General features: G+C 43.4%; 1 protein-coding gene across 5 annotated transcripts in view; it reads left to right on the forward strand.

Annotated features, from left to right (window-relative positions):
* TROAP (trophinin associated protein) overlaps positions 1 to 13,116 on the forward strand; it is a 109,223-nt gene that overhangs the window by 39,869 nt on the left and 56,238 nt on the right. For all 5 annotated transcript variants that reach the window (XR_012227422.1, XM_073563466.1, XM_073563467.1 and 2 more), the window contains 4 exons: positions 7,244 to 7,347; positions 7,444 to 7,610; positions 9,107 to 9,171; positions 9,256 to 9,407. Coding sequence is in view for 4 of the 5 variants with exons in the window: in XM_073563466.1 (XP_073419567.1) it covers positions 7,244 to 7,347; positions 7,444 to 7,610; positions 9,107 to 9,171; positions 9,256 to 9,407 (488 nt within the window). In the remaining variant the exon portion in view is untranslated. The remainder of the gene's footprint in view (positions 1 to 7,243; positions 7,348 to 7,443; positions 7,611 to 9,106; positions 9,172 to 9,255; positions 9,408 to 13,116) is intronic.

Genomic DNA, 13,116 nt, shown 5'->3' on the forward strand with positions numbered 1-13,116 from the left:
AGACTACTCAGCTAGTGGTATCCCGATTCCTGACGGCATCAAGGCTCATTCCACCAGAGCCGTGGCGACCTCCTGGGCTGAAAAGACAGAGGTATTGATTGAACAGATTTGTAAGGCCCCTACCTGGGCCTCGCCTTCCACCTTCTTTAAGCACTATAGATTAAATCTATCCTCCTCTGCTGACTTAACCTTTGGTAGAAGGGTGCTGCAAGCGGTGGTCCCTCCTAAAGGTGTTTCGTAGTCTCCAAAAATCTCAGGTATGCTGTCATGGGTGAAGGGAAAACCACCATGGTTACTTACCCGTAGCCGGTTTTTCCGGAACCTATGACAGCACCTGTATATTCCCCCATCCTTTTTCACCGTATGGGTGTGCACAGTTAGTCGGGTGCTTTTGAGTGATGTGGTGTTGGATTAAACATGTAACTAACCGGGAAGTCCTCTCAATGCTCTGTAACCCAACTGAAGCGGGGGAGAGGTGCTGCCCCTTATGTCAGTAGGTTCCTGTCCTGGCGGGGCGGATCCCAGGTGTGCTCTCATGGGTTCCGGAAAAACCGGCTACCGGTAAGTAACCATGGTGGTTTCTACCTACAGTGGGGTTCGGAAAGTATTCAGACCCCTTTAAAGTTTTCACTTTGTTTCATTGCAGCCATTTGGCAAATTCAAAAATTCTTCTTTTTCCCCTCAATAATACACTCTGCACCCCATCTTGACTGAAAAAACAAATGTTGAAATTTTTGCAAATTTATTACAGAAAAACTGAAATCACATGGTCATAAGTATTCAGACCCTTTGCTCAGACACTCTTATTTAAGTCACATGCTGTCCATTTTCTTGTGATCCTCCTTGAGATGGATCTACTCCTTCATTGGAGTCCAGCTGTGTTAAATTAAAATAAGACTTGATTTGTAGAGGCACACACCTGTCTGTATAAGAGCTCACAGTGCATGTCAGACCGACCAAATGAGAATCATGAGGTCAAAGGATCTGGCCAAGTAGCTCAGACAGATCTGTGGCAATGCTCAGATCTGGCCAAGGTTACAAAAATGTTTTTGCAGTACTCAAGGTCCCTAAGAGCACAGTGACCTCCATAATCCTTAAATGGAAGAAGTTTGGGACCACCAGAAGTCTTCTTAGACCTGTCCGTCCAGCCGAACTGAGCAATCGTGGGAGAAGAGCCTTGGTGAGAGAAGTAATAAAGAACCCCAAGATCACTGTGGCTGATCTCCTCAGATGCAGTAGGGAGATGGGAGAAAGTTCCACAAAGTCAATTATCATTGCAGCCCTCCACCAGTCTGGCCTTATTGCAGAGAGGCCCACCGGTAGCCTTTCCTCAGTGCCAGACATGTAAAAGCTCACATAGTTTGCCTAAAAACAAATGAAGGACTCCCAGACTACGAGAAATAAGATTCTCTGGTCTGATGAGAGAGAACCTTTTAGCGATAATTCTAAGCGGTATGTGTGGAGAAAACCAGGCACTGCTCATCGCCTGCCCAATACAATCCCAATAGTGAAACGTGGTGGCAGCATCATGCTATGGGGGCGTTTTTCAGCTGCAGGGACAGGACGACTGGTTGCAATTGAAGGAAACATGAATGCAGCCAAGTACTATATCCTGGATTAACACCTTTTCCAGAGTGCTCTGGACCTCAGACTTGGCCGAAGGTTCACCTTCCAACAAGATAATGACCTTAAACATACAGCTAAAATAACAGAGGGGTGGAATGAGAAAACTCTGTGACTATTCTTGATTGGCCCAGCCAGAGCCCTGACCTAAACCCAATTGAGCATCTCGGCTGTCCACCAATGTTCACCTTCCAACCTGATGGAACTGGAGAGGATCTGCAAGGAAGAATGGCAGAGGATCCCTAAATACTGGTGTGAAAAACTTGTTGCATCATTCCCAAGAAGACTCATGGCTGTACTAGCTCAAACGGGTGCTTCTACTCAATACTGAGCAAAGGGTCTGAATACTTATGACTAGAGTTGAGTGAAACCGGTCGGTCAGATTCAAAAGTCGCCGACTTTCGCCAAAGTTGGGTTTCATGACACGAAACCCGACCACAGTGTGAAGTTGGCCATGCGGTCGGCGACCCAAGCGCCAAAGTCGGGTTTCGCTGAATGCTTGCACGTGACTTTTTTCAGCCAATGAGAGAAGCGGAGCGTAGCTGGAGTGGGAGAGAGAGAGAGAGAGATTTCGCCTTCTCTAGGGTTAAAATTCATGCCAGGTGTGCTTACAGTCCTCCACTCACTGCCGACTTTTCTCCCCATTGACTTGTATTGGGTTTCGTGTTTCCCAACTTTTCTCTATAGTCGGCCGATTTCGTTCGGCTCGACTTTTGAGAAAGTCTGGTTTCATGAAACCCGACTCGACCCTAAAAAAGGCAAATGCGAAAAGGAGATGAATCCAGCGAGCCAAGTTTGAAGTACATAAAAAAACTTGTTCTTTATTTCAAACGTAGATTAAAAATATTTATCCATAGCAGCATATTATAAATATAGGCAGGGATAGGAAAAATTTACTGCTGTAAAGCGCACGGCAAGACGCGTTTCGGCTAAACCTTTATCATTGCAAAGTCGCTCATCTCTACTTATGACCATGTGATATTTCAGTTTCTTTTAATAAATTTGCAAAAATTTCTACACTTGTTTTTTTTCCTCTGTCAAGATGTGGTGCAGAGTGTAGGAAGAAAATAAACTTTTTTTTTTTTTTTTAATTTACCAAATGGCTGCAATGAAACAGAGTGAAAAACTTTAAAGGGGTCTGAATACTTTCCATACCCACTGTATTCTATATGTATTTACTGTGTGTAATCGATCTCTTCTATCCTGTCAGCTCCTGCAGTGATTTTACAGTACACAGCACATGAATTGCTAGCTTTTCATCGTTCTATCGGTCTATGTAATATACATTGCTCAAAAAAATAAAGGGAACACTGAAATAACACATCCTAGATATGAATGAGTGAAATATTCTCATTGAATACTTTAATCTGTACAAAGTTGAATGACTGACAATAAAATCACACAAAAATCATCAATGGAAATCAAATTTATTAACCAATGGAGGCCTGGATTTGGAGTCACACACAAAATTAAAGTGGAGTGTAATGTCCTTAAAACAAGTCAAAATGAGGCAGGCTCAGTATTGTGTGTGGCCTCCACGTGCCTGTATGACCTCCCTACAACACCTGGGCATGCTCCTGATAAGGCAGCGGATGGTCTCCTGTGGGATCTCCTTCCAGACCTGGACTAAAGCATCTGCCAACTCCTGCACAGTCTGTGTTGTAACGTGATGTTGGTGGATGGAGCGAGACATGATGTCCCAGATGTGCTCAATCCGATTCAGGTCTGGGGAACGGGCGGGCCAGTCCATAGCTTCAATGCCTTCATCTTGCAGGAACTGCTGACACACTTCATCCACATGAGGTCTGGCATTGTCCTGCATTAGGAGGAACCCTTGGCCAACCGCACCAGCACATGGTCTCACAAGGGGTCTGAGGATCTCATCTTGGTACCTAATGGCAGCCAGGCTACCTCTGGCGAGCACATGGAGGGCTGTGCGGCCCTCCAAAGAAATGCCACCCCACACAATTACTGACCCACTGCCAAATCGGTCGTGCTGAAGGATGTTGCAGGCAGCAGATCTCATTCCACGGCGCCTCCAGACTCTCACGTCTGTCACATGTGCTCAGTGTGAACCTGCTTTCATCTGTGAAGAGCACAGGGCGCCAGTGGCGAATTTGCCAATCCTGGTGTTCTGTGGCAAATGCTAAGCGTCCTGCACGGTGTTGGGATGTGAGCACAACCCCCATCTGTGGACGTCGGGCCCTCAGACCATCCTCATGGAGTCTGTTTCTAACCGTTTGAGCAGACACATGCACATTTGTGGCCTGCTGGTGGTCATTTTGCAGGGCTCTGGCAGTGCTCCTATTTCTCCTTGCACAAAGGCTGAGGTATCGGTCCTGCTGCTGGGTTGGTTTGTATGGCCCCATCCACATCTCCTGGTGTACTGACCTGTCTCCTGGTAGCGTCTCCAGCCTTTGGACACTACACTAACACACGGCAAACCTTCTTTCCACAGCTCACATTGATGTGCCATCCTGGATGAGCTGCACTACCTGAGCCACTTGTGTGGGTTGTAGAGTTCATCTCATGCTACCATGAGTATGAAAGCACAACCAACATTCAAAAGTGACCAAAACATCAGCCAGAAAGCATTGGTACTGAGATGTGGTCTGTGGTCCCCACCTGCAGAACCACTCCTTTATGGAGTATGTCTTGATAATTGCCAATAATTTCCATCTGTTGTCTATTCCACTTGCACAACAGCATGTGAAATTGATTGTCAATCAGTGTTGCTTCCTAAGTGGACAGTTTGATTTCACAGAAGTTTGACTTACTTGGAGTTATAGTCTGTTTAAGTGTTCCCTTTATTTTTTTGAGCAGTATGAATTGAATTAAATATATATATATCTGTGTATTCTGTTTATATAGCTATTCTAACCTGTCAGTGTGATTTTACTGTACGTGGCACATGAAGTGACGGCTTTTCAAAGGATCTAAGAGGTATGGTTCTACAGGAAGTAATTTTTTTTTTTTTCCTTCCTCTGGAGGCACTGAACTTTATTAGCCCCAAAAACGCATGAAAAAATGCACCAAAACATGCAGTTTTGCTGCAGGTTCTTTCCTGCCAAGAAATCAGGTTTTGCTGTAGGAAAAAACGCAACAAAAACGCCCAGTGTGAACTTACCCTTAATGTTATGATGTGAAACTGTGTTTAACCTTTTATTTACAAGATTGTTCATGTAAATACTGTGTGCCATACACATAAAAATGTAAAAAACAAAGCACTAACATACGGAACATAATATGGATTAAAAAATGTCAGGTGTGTGGTGTTTTTTTTTTTTTTTTTCTGTAAGAAAAATAGGTTTTGTAAAGCCGGGCCGGCCTAACCCAATGTTCACACATTGCATCTGTCATATTAGTTACAAGTGTGCACTGAATTGCTGGCAGACTTCCCTCTACTCCATTGCAAAACATTATGAAGTATGTCATGTCATGCATACAGTGATGGCCTGAAGTCTTTGTACCCTTGCAATTGTTCCAGAAAATGAAGTATTTCTCCCAGAAAGATATTACAATTACACGCTTTTGTTATACACTTGTTTATTTCCTTTGTGTGTTTTGCGAGAACACAAAAAAAACAAAGGTGGCAAAAGGCAAATTGGACAAAATTTCACAGGGCTTATTTTTTGCGGGACGAGTTGTACTTTTGAAAGACATGATAGGCTTTAGCATGTCGTGTACTCGAAAGCGGGGAAAAAAAATTCCAAGTGCGGTGAAATTGTCCCAGGGGGTGACAGATTTCCATTTAAAGGGAACCTGTCAGCAAGATTGTGCTCAGTAACCTACAGACACTGTCAGGTTGGCATTGGTATACTGATTAAAATGATACCTTGGTTAATGAAGTCAGTCTTGTGGTTGTTGTGTAATTTTTTTTTTTTCCCCTCTAGCAAAATGGTGGCGCCCGCACAGTAGCATCTGTTAAACGGCCAATAAATGTCACTGCGCAGGCCCTGCCATTGCCGTTTTTAGAGATTTTTTTTTTTTTTTTTTTTTATTCAGAGTAAATGTATATGACTTAAAAAAAAAACCATTTAATGCACATTACAAACATCACCACCTTCTGCAGCATGATCGTATTTTTTTTTTTTTTCAATACATATAATTAGTATGGAAAATAGGGGGCAGGTCACTGAGGGATCAGTGACCTGTCATAAGCCATACAGATGAATACCTCATCAGAGCAGCACATGAAGACCCCCACAGGCGGCCCCAGGGCAGGAGAATCTTATTAACTCAGCGCTACAAATAAAGATTAAACAACCACCACAAGATGGATTTCATCAACCCAAGGTATAGTTTTAATGATTATAACGGCACCGACCTGACACTGTAGGTTACTGAGCACAATCCTGCTGACAGGTTCCCTTTTAAGATTTCTCCACAGATGTTCAATGCGATTTAGATCTGGACTCATTGCTGACCACGTCAGAACTCTCCAGCGCTTTGTTTCCATCCATTTCTGGAGGCTTCTTGAAGTATGATTAGGGTTATTGTCCTGATGTAAGACCCATGACCTAAGATGCAAACCCAGCTTTCTGACCTGACGCTGGTCATTACTTTGAGACCCAAAATCTTTTGGTAATCTTCAAGTTTCATGATGCCTTTCACACAGTCTCCTCTGTCCACAAGACTCTTTCCCAAAAGGATTTTTGCTTTCTCGTGCACATTTTCCTTCTGGGTCTCCTGCCATAGTGCTTCACTTAATTGAAATGTCGATGGATAGTTCACTCTGACACTTGATTGGGGCTACTTATTCACCATCCGGACTATCCTGCGTTGCAACCTTTCATCAAATTTTTTTTTTTTTTTTTTCTTAACTGTCCACATCAGGGGAGATTAGCTACAGTGCCATGGGTTGTAAACGTCTTGATTCTGTTGCGCACAGTGGAAAAAGGAAATCAGGATCTCTGGAGATGGACTTGTACCCTTGAACCATTTTGGTTCTCTTCTCCTCTTTCTGTTCTTCATGCTTAGGGTGGCACAGAGGCACAAAATGCGAACTTAGTCAACCTCTCCCCTTTTTATCTGGTTTCAGGTGTGATTTTCTTATTTGTACACACTTGTTGCTTGCTACAGGTGAGTTTGAACAAGCATCATATTCTTCAATCAAAGTTGTTTATCCACAATTTTGGAAAGGTGCCAACAGCTTTGTCTGACTCACCTTTGGCATTTTGTTTGAAATTATGTCCCATTTGACTTTATTTGTTGTTCCAATACACAAACTAAATAAGTGTGTAATTTCAGTAATTTTCTGGGGGAAATATGACATCCTTTGGATGACTTTCATTGGTGCCAACGCTTTCGGCCATGACTGTATCTTAAAATCTGCAGCATGTTCCCAGTTTCGTGCAGATTTTTATTTTTTTCACATGAACTGGGTTTTGAAAACTTAATTCACATGTATTGTAAATTTATGGAAATTTGTGGTGCAGATTCATCACTCCAAAACCTGAGTGTGTGAGCGTGTCCTAATACATTATATTAATTGTTACTCCAACTCTAAAATTGAAATAAGATGTTTTATAATCGAAACCTCAATTAATATTTAATACATTCCTCGTACGTCCTACTATATTTTGGGGTTTATTCATTTTTGCATCCTTTCCTTCTGTAGTCAGCGATAAGAAACCACCTGTGTTTAAGCAAAATTCGCTTTTACGTGTCCGTAAGTTAGAGGAACCTGTATCCTCCAGCCTGGATGGTAAACTTCTGTCACAGGTGAGCAGTAGCTCTGTTGTATTCAGTGATTGTTAAAAACTTTAATAGAATATGAAATGACATTTTTGGAGTTTTTTTTTTCTTCGGTCTGTATAGGAGAATCCAGTATTACAGCAGATGAATAGGACTTCTAATGTGCGGACCTCAAGTATGACGACTTTACCCCTTCAAAGTCAGGAGGTCACAACGATCAAGTCCTCTCTGCTCCATCCAGTCACTGAAGATGTGGAAAGCTCGGTATTGCCAGCAGAGAAGACTGAGAAGTATGTGTTGTGGCTTAATTGTGACTTTGCATGTGGAATCTAGAAAAAGGTCTGGAGTGTCTGCTGTTTTTTGGGAACCATGGTGCAAATGTCAACAAATTTCTGGATATTTTATGTGCCTGCATGGCTAGAGTTGCATAGGAATGGTCTTTGACTGCTAGAATACCCTCAATATTGAAAATTGGGGTCCTAGATTTCTCTGAATGAATGGAGTGGTGGTGAGCATGTGGGACCACTGCTCCACTTATTTGGTATCAAAGTGGTGGTTTCACATTGTCACTACTGCTTGATTCATGGGACTATATGCCCACCGTTCTTCAAATTGATGGGAGCCCATCTGCTTAAACTCTCCAATCTTACACTTATCCCCTATCCATAGGATGGCTTATAAGGGTTTTATACACCCAATTTAAAGGAGGCAGCACAAAGTGAAAATCTGTAGTATTTAAAGCAGGGCCCCTGTCCCCCAGCTGTAGTTTGCATAAAAATACAAACTGTAGTTTACTCCCACTCCACAGTCCTGGTTCTGCGTTTCCACTGCTGTGCCCACTGTCATCGCTTGCAGCGTTGACGGCACCGCAGTCAATAATGAGCAGCGGAAGTGCCAGAGTTTACTGCGCGAGCTGCAGAGCTCACTGATTGGCAGCAGCGCTGTTCACATGACGTCAGCCCTTCAGACTATAGCAGACAATGGGAGCTAGACCTGGGGAGGGTGTGTAAAGCACAGGTGTGGTAAACTACAGTAGAGAGATGATGGTTTTCTTGTAATTGGAAAACCCCCTTTAAATCGCTACATTGGTGACATACAGTGGCCCAATATATAATTATCGCTCGCTTTCCAGGGTTATGTCTTGTCGTTTTGTTTCACTTGCTGGTCGAGTATTAAGCGTTTCTCTCGTGTGTCATCTGACCACCAAGTTGCTACATAACATTGTGCAAATATGCCAAAGAAATGCATTCCTATACTATAACCGTTGTCCTCTTTCACTGCCTTATGGCAGACAAGCCTTCACTTTTGGTACCAAAACATTTTGCTTATCTTGCTCCAAGAGTCATGATATGTCGGTGAAGCGCTGCAAAATGGCTGGTATTAAAGGGAAACTGTCCTCAGAAAAAAATGCTTTTTACCAGCAGCCATAGTACCAATCTACTGGTAAGTACCAGTTCATGCATAGCTGCCTGTCTAATGTTGTGGGTTGGCTGCAGGGAGAAAATTAAGTTCTATTCTCCCTGCTGCTGCTCGGTTCCAGTCAAGTGACTGCTCACTGCCGCTTAGCAACTCCCACTTGACTGGAACCAAGAGGCTGCAGAAAGAGAATAGCTATTTTTTTTTTTTCTCCTGCCTGAAGCTAGACAACATGTTGGAAATCATATTTACCTGTAGTGTAGCACTAGGACTACTGGTAAATACCATTATTGTGATCTTTTTTCTTTTCTGATGACCGGTTCTCGTTAATAAATTCTTGCTGAATATCCATCTTCCTCGTGTGTTTCAGGCATGAAAAGAATACATCAGAGGGGGATTCTTTTGCAGGGAAGCAAGATCCCAGGAAGAAGGCGGGTGAGTGACCAAGTTTCTTAGCCGTGCAGTGTTTGTTTTTTTTTTTGTTTTTTTATGTCTTGAATTGTACCTTCATTTCTACAGGAAGTGCGGCTCCTGTAAATTTTGTTGCAGATTCACAGGCATTGGCCAGTATACTTTCCAACACGGGAGTGACCAGTGTGAATTATGGAAAACTAAGCCTGGCACAGAGGGTCCCTGTGCAGAGTAAAAATGTTACTGTAAAGAGTGGCATGGTAAGTTGACTTTTAGGCTGAAGAGAAAACATAAAGGGGTATTACTGGTTATAACAACCTTTTGTAGTAACACTCCAGCGAGGTTGTTTTTTCGTTTTTCTTTGCTCCCTTTGTTGGGGATCACATATGTAAGTGAAATGAATGGGGTCGCATACTCACCGGTAGCCCCTTTATCAGCACTAAGTGTTTGCAGTTGTGACCTGCCAAATCACATAGAGGTTGCTTTGTGAAGCAGAGTTCCCTCTATAAAGTCCTCTGATTGCACTTCGGTGAGAATTTAGAATAAAATTTTCATGTCTGAGACTTCTCGGTCTCCTAGACATGTATGGAGAAAAGTGACTTCCGGACCACACAACCCACACTTGCGGGTTACAGAGCTGTTATGTGGGGCTGAAAGCAGGTGAAGTTTGTAACTACATGCATTATGCTTCCATTCATGATCCCTAACAATTGGTGGTGGTGGTGGGACAAAATGCTGGACTGGTTAATTAAGGGTTGAAGCCTAAACAGACATTTTTACCAAATCTCAAATTAGATCATAAATGGGCTCCATCTCGGGGTCCCTAACAAGACTCTAAAATGATGGGGGGAACTTGAGGCGTTTAAATGGAGTGGCATTCTTGCATGCCACTTTCATCTCTATTGAAAGACAATGGGACTAACGGAGACAGCTGACTAAGGTTACATGAATCCCAGGGTATTGCACAAATCCTATAAGAATCTAATATTTATGTTTGGCACTGTGAAAAGGTCTTTCTAAATGTCATTTGTGTATCTTAATCAATATGGCTGTTTATGAATATTCATTATGGGATTTTACCTTTTATCAAATACAGATTTTAGTAGGTTCCGCTTTAAAACTAACTTGTCACTCAGGTCATGCTGTTAAAATCATGGACAGCATGAATCCGCCTTGCTGTGTGATTGCATACACATATGGTTTATTCTGAAATGTTGCTGTGTTTCAGAGCAAACCTAGTTTGCCAGTACGATCGACGTTCCCTGCACTTCTCCATTTGATTGACAAATCTCTGACAGGTATGTGTACATGGGGAGAGACTTGTCATTCAGCTGGACCGTGGTTAGGAGAAGGTGGCCGTGGGTCACACCGGTCTAGTTTTGTCTCCCTCCTTAACCCCTGGCCATCACTTAAAACTGTCAGAGAAGAAAACATACCTGGCGGCAATTGTGCAGCAGACTCTGTTACCCGTGGTTTGGGCAACATGAATCAAGTGGCAGGTTCTTTTTCATCTGACAGCTGATTGCCATATAAACCTTTAAAGTGGTTTTCTAAGAATGTAATAAATTCCCCACCCACCTGCTACATAATTCAAACAGCAGCCCATCCTGGTTGTGTCAAGAAAGGCTGCTGACTGAAGAAACATGCAGATCCTGAGACCTGTATTTCAACTGACAGCGGAGCTGTATCATAAGCACAAATTACTAGAGTTGCAGGAGAAGAAATTCGGCTGACTGCGCACAGAGTACTTATACTGGAGAAAAAAATCCTTTTTGCTCTGTTAACAGACGAGAGAATTTTTCTTCTCCTGCAGCTCCGGTATGTGTGCTTATGAATCAGCTCCTCTGCCAGTTGAGACACAGGTCTTTGGGTGTGGTGTTTCCTCAAACTACAGCCAGTCATGGTACTTAACTAGAATGGGCTGCTGTTTAATTACATGATTGTGCCAATTTATTATATTTGGGTAAAGCCATCTGGAGCAGTCTCATTCTGAATCTGTGACCACATTTGACCTATGTAAACTAATAATATGGGCATACAGGTTATAGACTGCTGAAAAAAATACTACCTATGTGCCTCATATCAGATGCTTTGTTGCCAAGTCATCCTTAATCTGTTTATCTAAGTTACCTCTTCCAGGCTATGGGGGAAATGTTGCCTGGAATTTAACTCTGCCTCAAGAGATTATTATGCATGAAGGGGTGTTACCAGTGTGATGTGTAATGGCTGCTCTCTGCTCTCCTGATCTCACTGCACAGGTGTGTGTGATTAAATTTGACCCCTCTTCAGGTTCCTCTCAGCTTCAATCACAGGTAGACAGGGTTGCAATATTGTTGCAATACAGCAGAGCTAGAGAGAAACAAAAATGTGTTTGCAAGAAGACAAAGTTAATTTCTCCTATTCTGTGTTAGTTAATTGTCCCACACTGGTAATTCCCCTTAATGTAAAATAAGCTCTGGAGACAGTTGTCTTCCAGGTAGCGTCCTCCCCAGAGTCTGGAAGAAGTTATTTATAGATAGTGTAAGGCAGCGGTAACACCGTACGCAGTGAAGAGGCAGTGACCCATAAAATTCAAACACAAAAGTCTCTTTAATGTGTTTCCTCACAGCATTAAAGGTCCAATCCACACAAGTGCATATAATTAGTATCCACTTCACCATGTGCAGAATATATATTATAATATTATATGGCAGCCTTCATTTTACAGACACTAAACACACCAGTCTTCCTCTGACTATTCCCGTGGGTGTCTATGTGCCGTATCCAAGACTCTATTCACACAGCATTACATGTTGCAGGCACTATACAGGCTAGTCCTTCTCTGACTAGTTCCTGTGGGAGTCTTGCACCGCTGCATCACAATCGCTTTACTCACACAGCCTTACAGTCCAGGATATCCTCCGGATCGCAGCCGGGCACCATATCCACCTGTTTTGCAATTGTTACACACACACCAGTCGTCTTTGTGTGGTCCTGATATTTGCCATGGCAATTCACTAGCAAATAGCGGCCTTAGTCTGCCATCTATAGTAACATGTTCAAAAGTCAGTGACAATTAGGTGGTGAAGATCAACTTTTTCATTCCTATCATGTCACTTTGTATTAATTCCTGAAGGGTTAATAAACTGTCAGCAGTTTTCAGTATGTCACAAGGTGTTTTTAAAATGGTATAACTTTGGTGGGTTTCCCAATATATAGGACCCCTAAAGTCACTTCAAACCTGGATAGGTCCCTAAAAAAAATAATTTTGTAAATTTCCTTGAAAAATTGCTGCTACATTTTTAACCCCTTCACGACCTTTGACGCCACGTAGGCGTCATGAAAAGTCGTGCCAGAACGACCCATGACGCCTATGTGGCGTCATGACTTTAAAGCCCCCCTGCGGGTCGGGTGACCGGGGTCACTGAAAGGTCACCCGACCCGCAGATACAGGGGGCTTTGTTCTTCGCCACAGGGGGCGTGGCTTCGCCCCCACGTGGCTACGATCGCTCTGATTGGCTGTTAAAAGTGAAACAGCCAATCAGAGCGATAGTAATATTTCATCAATGAAAATTGATGAAATATTACAATCCAGCCATGGCCGATGCTGCTGTAGCATCGGACATGGCTGGAAACACCGATTCCACCCCCACCGGCGATCGCCCCCCCCGCAACTAAATGACAGCGGCGATCTGCCGCCGCTGTCATCATCTGCCCCCCTCCCATTCCCTCTGCTCCCCGCCAGCTTCCGATAACCCCCTCACCCCATCTCACCTCCCCGGCACCTTCTAAGTCCCCCTGTCGCTCCCGGTGTCCGGCGGGTCCGGTTCATGGGCGCCGCCATCTTGAAAGTGGCGGGCGCATGCGCAGTGCGCCCGCCCGAATCTGCCGGCTGCAGATTCCATTCTTTCATTTTGATCACTCTCACAGTGATCAAAATGAAAGAAAAAGTAAATAAACCCCCCGATTATCACCCCCATAGGTAGGCAC

The sequence above is a fragment of the Dendrobates tinctorius genome, unplaced genomic scaffold, assembly GCF_039654945.1.
Source record: "Dendrobates tinctorius isolate UK_male_01 unplaced genomic scaffold, ASM3965494v1 ptg000388l, whole genome shotgun sequence".
In the NCBI taxonomy this organism is placed as follows: Eukaryota; Metazoa; Chordata; class Amphibia; order Anura; family Dendrobatidae; genus Dendrobates; species Dendrobates tinctorius.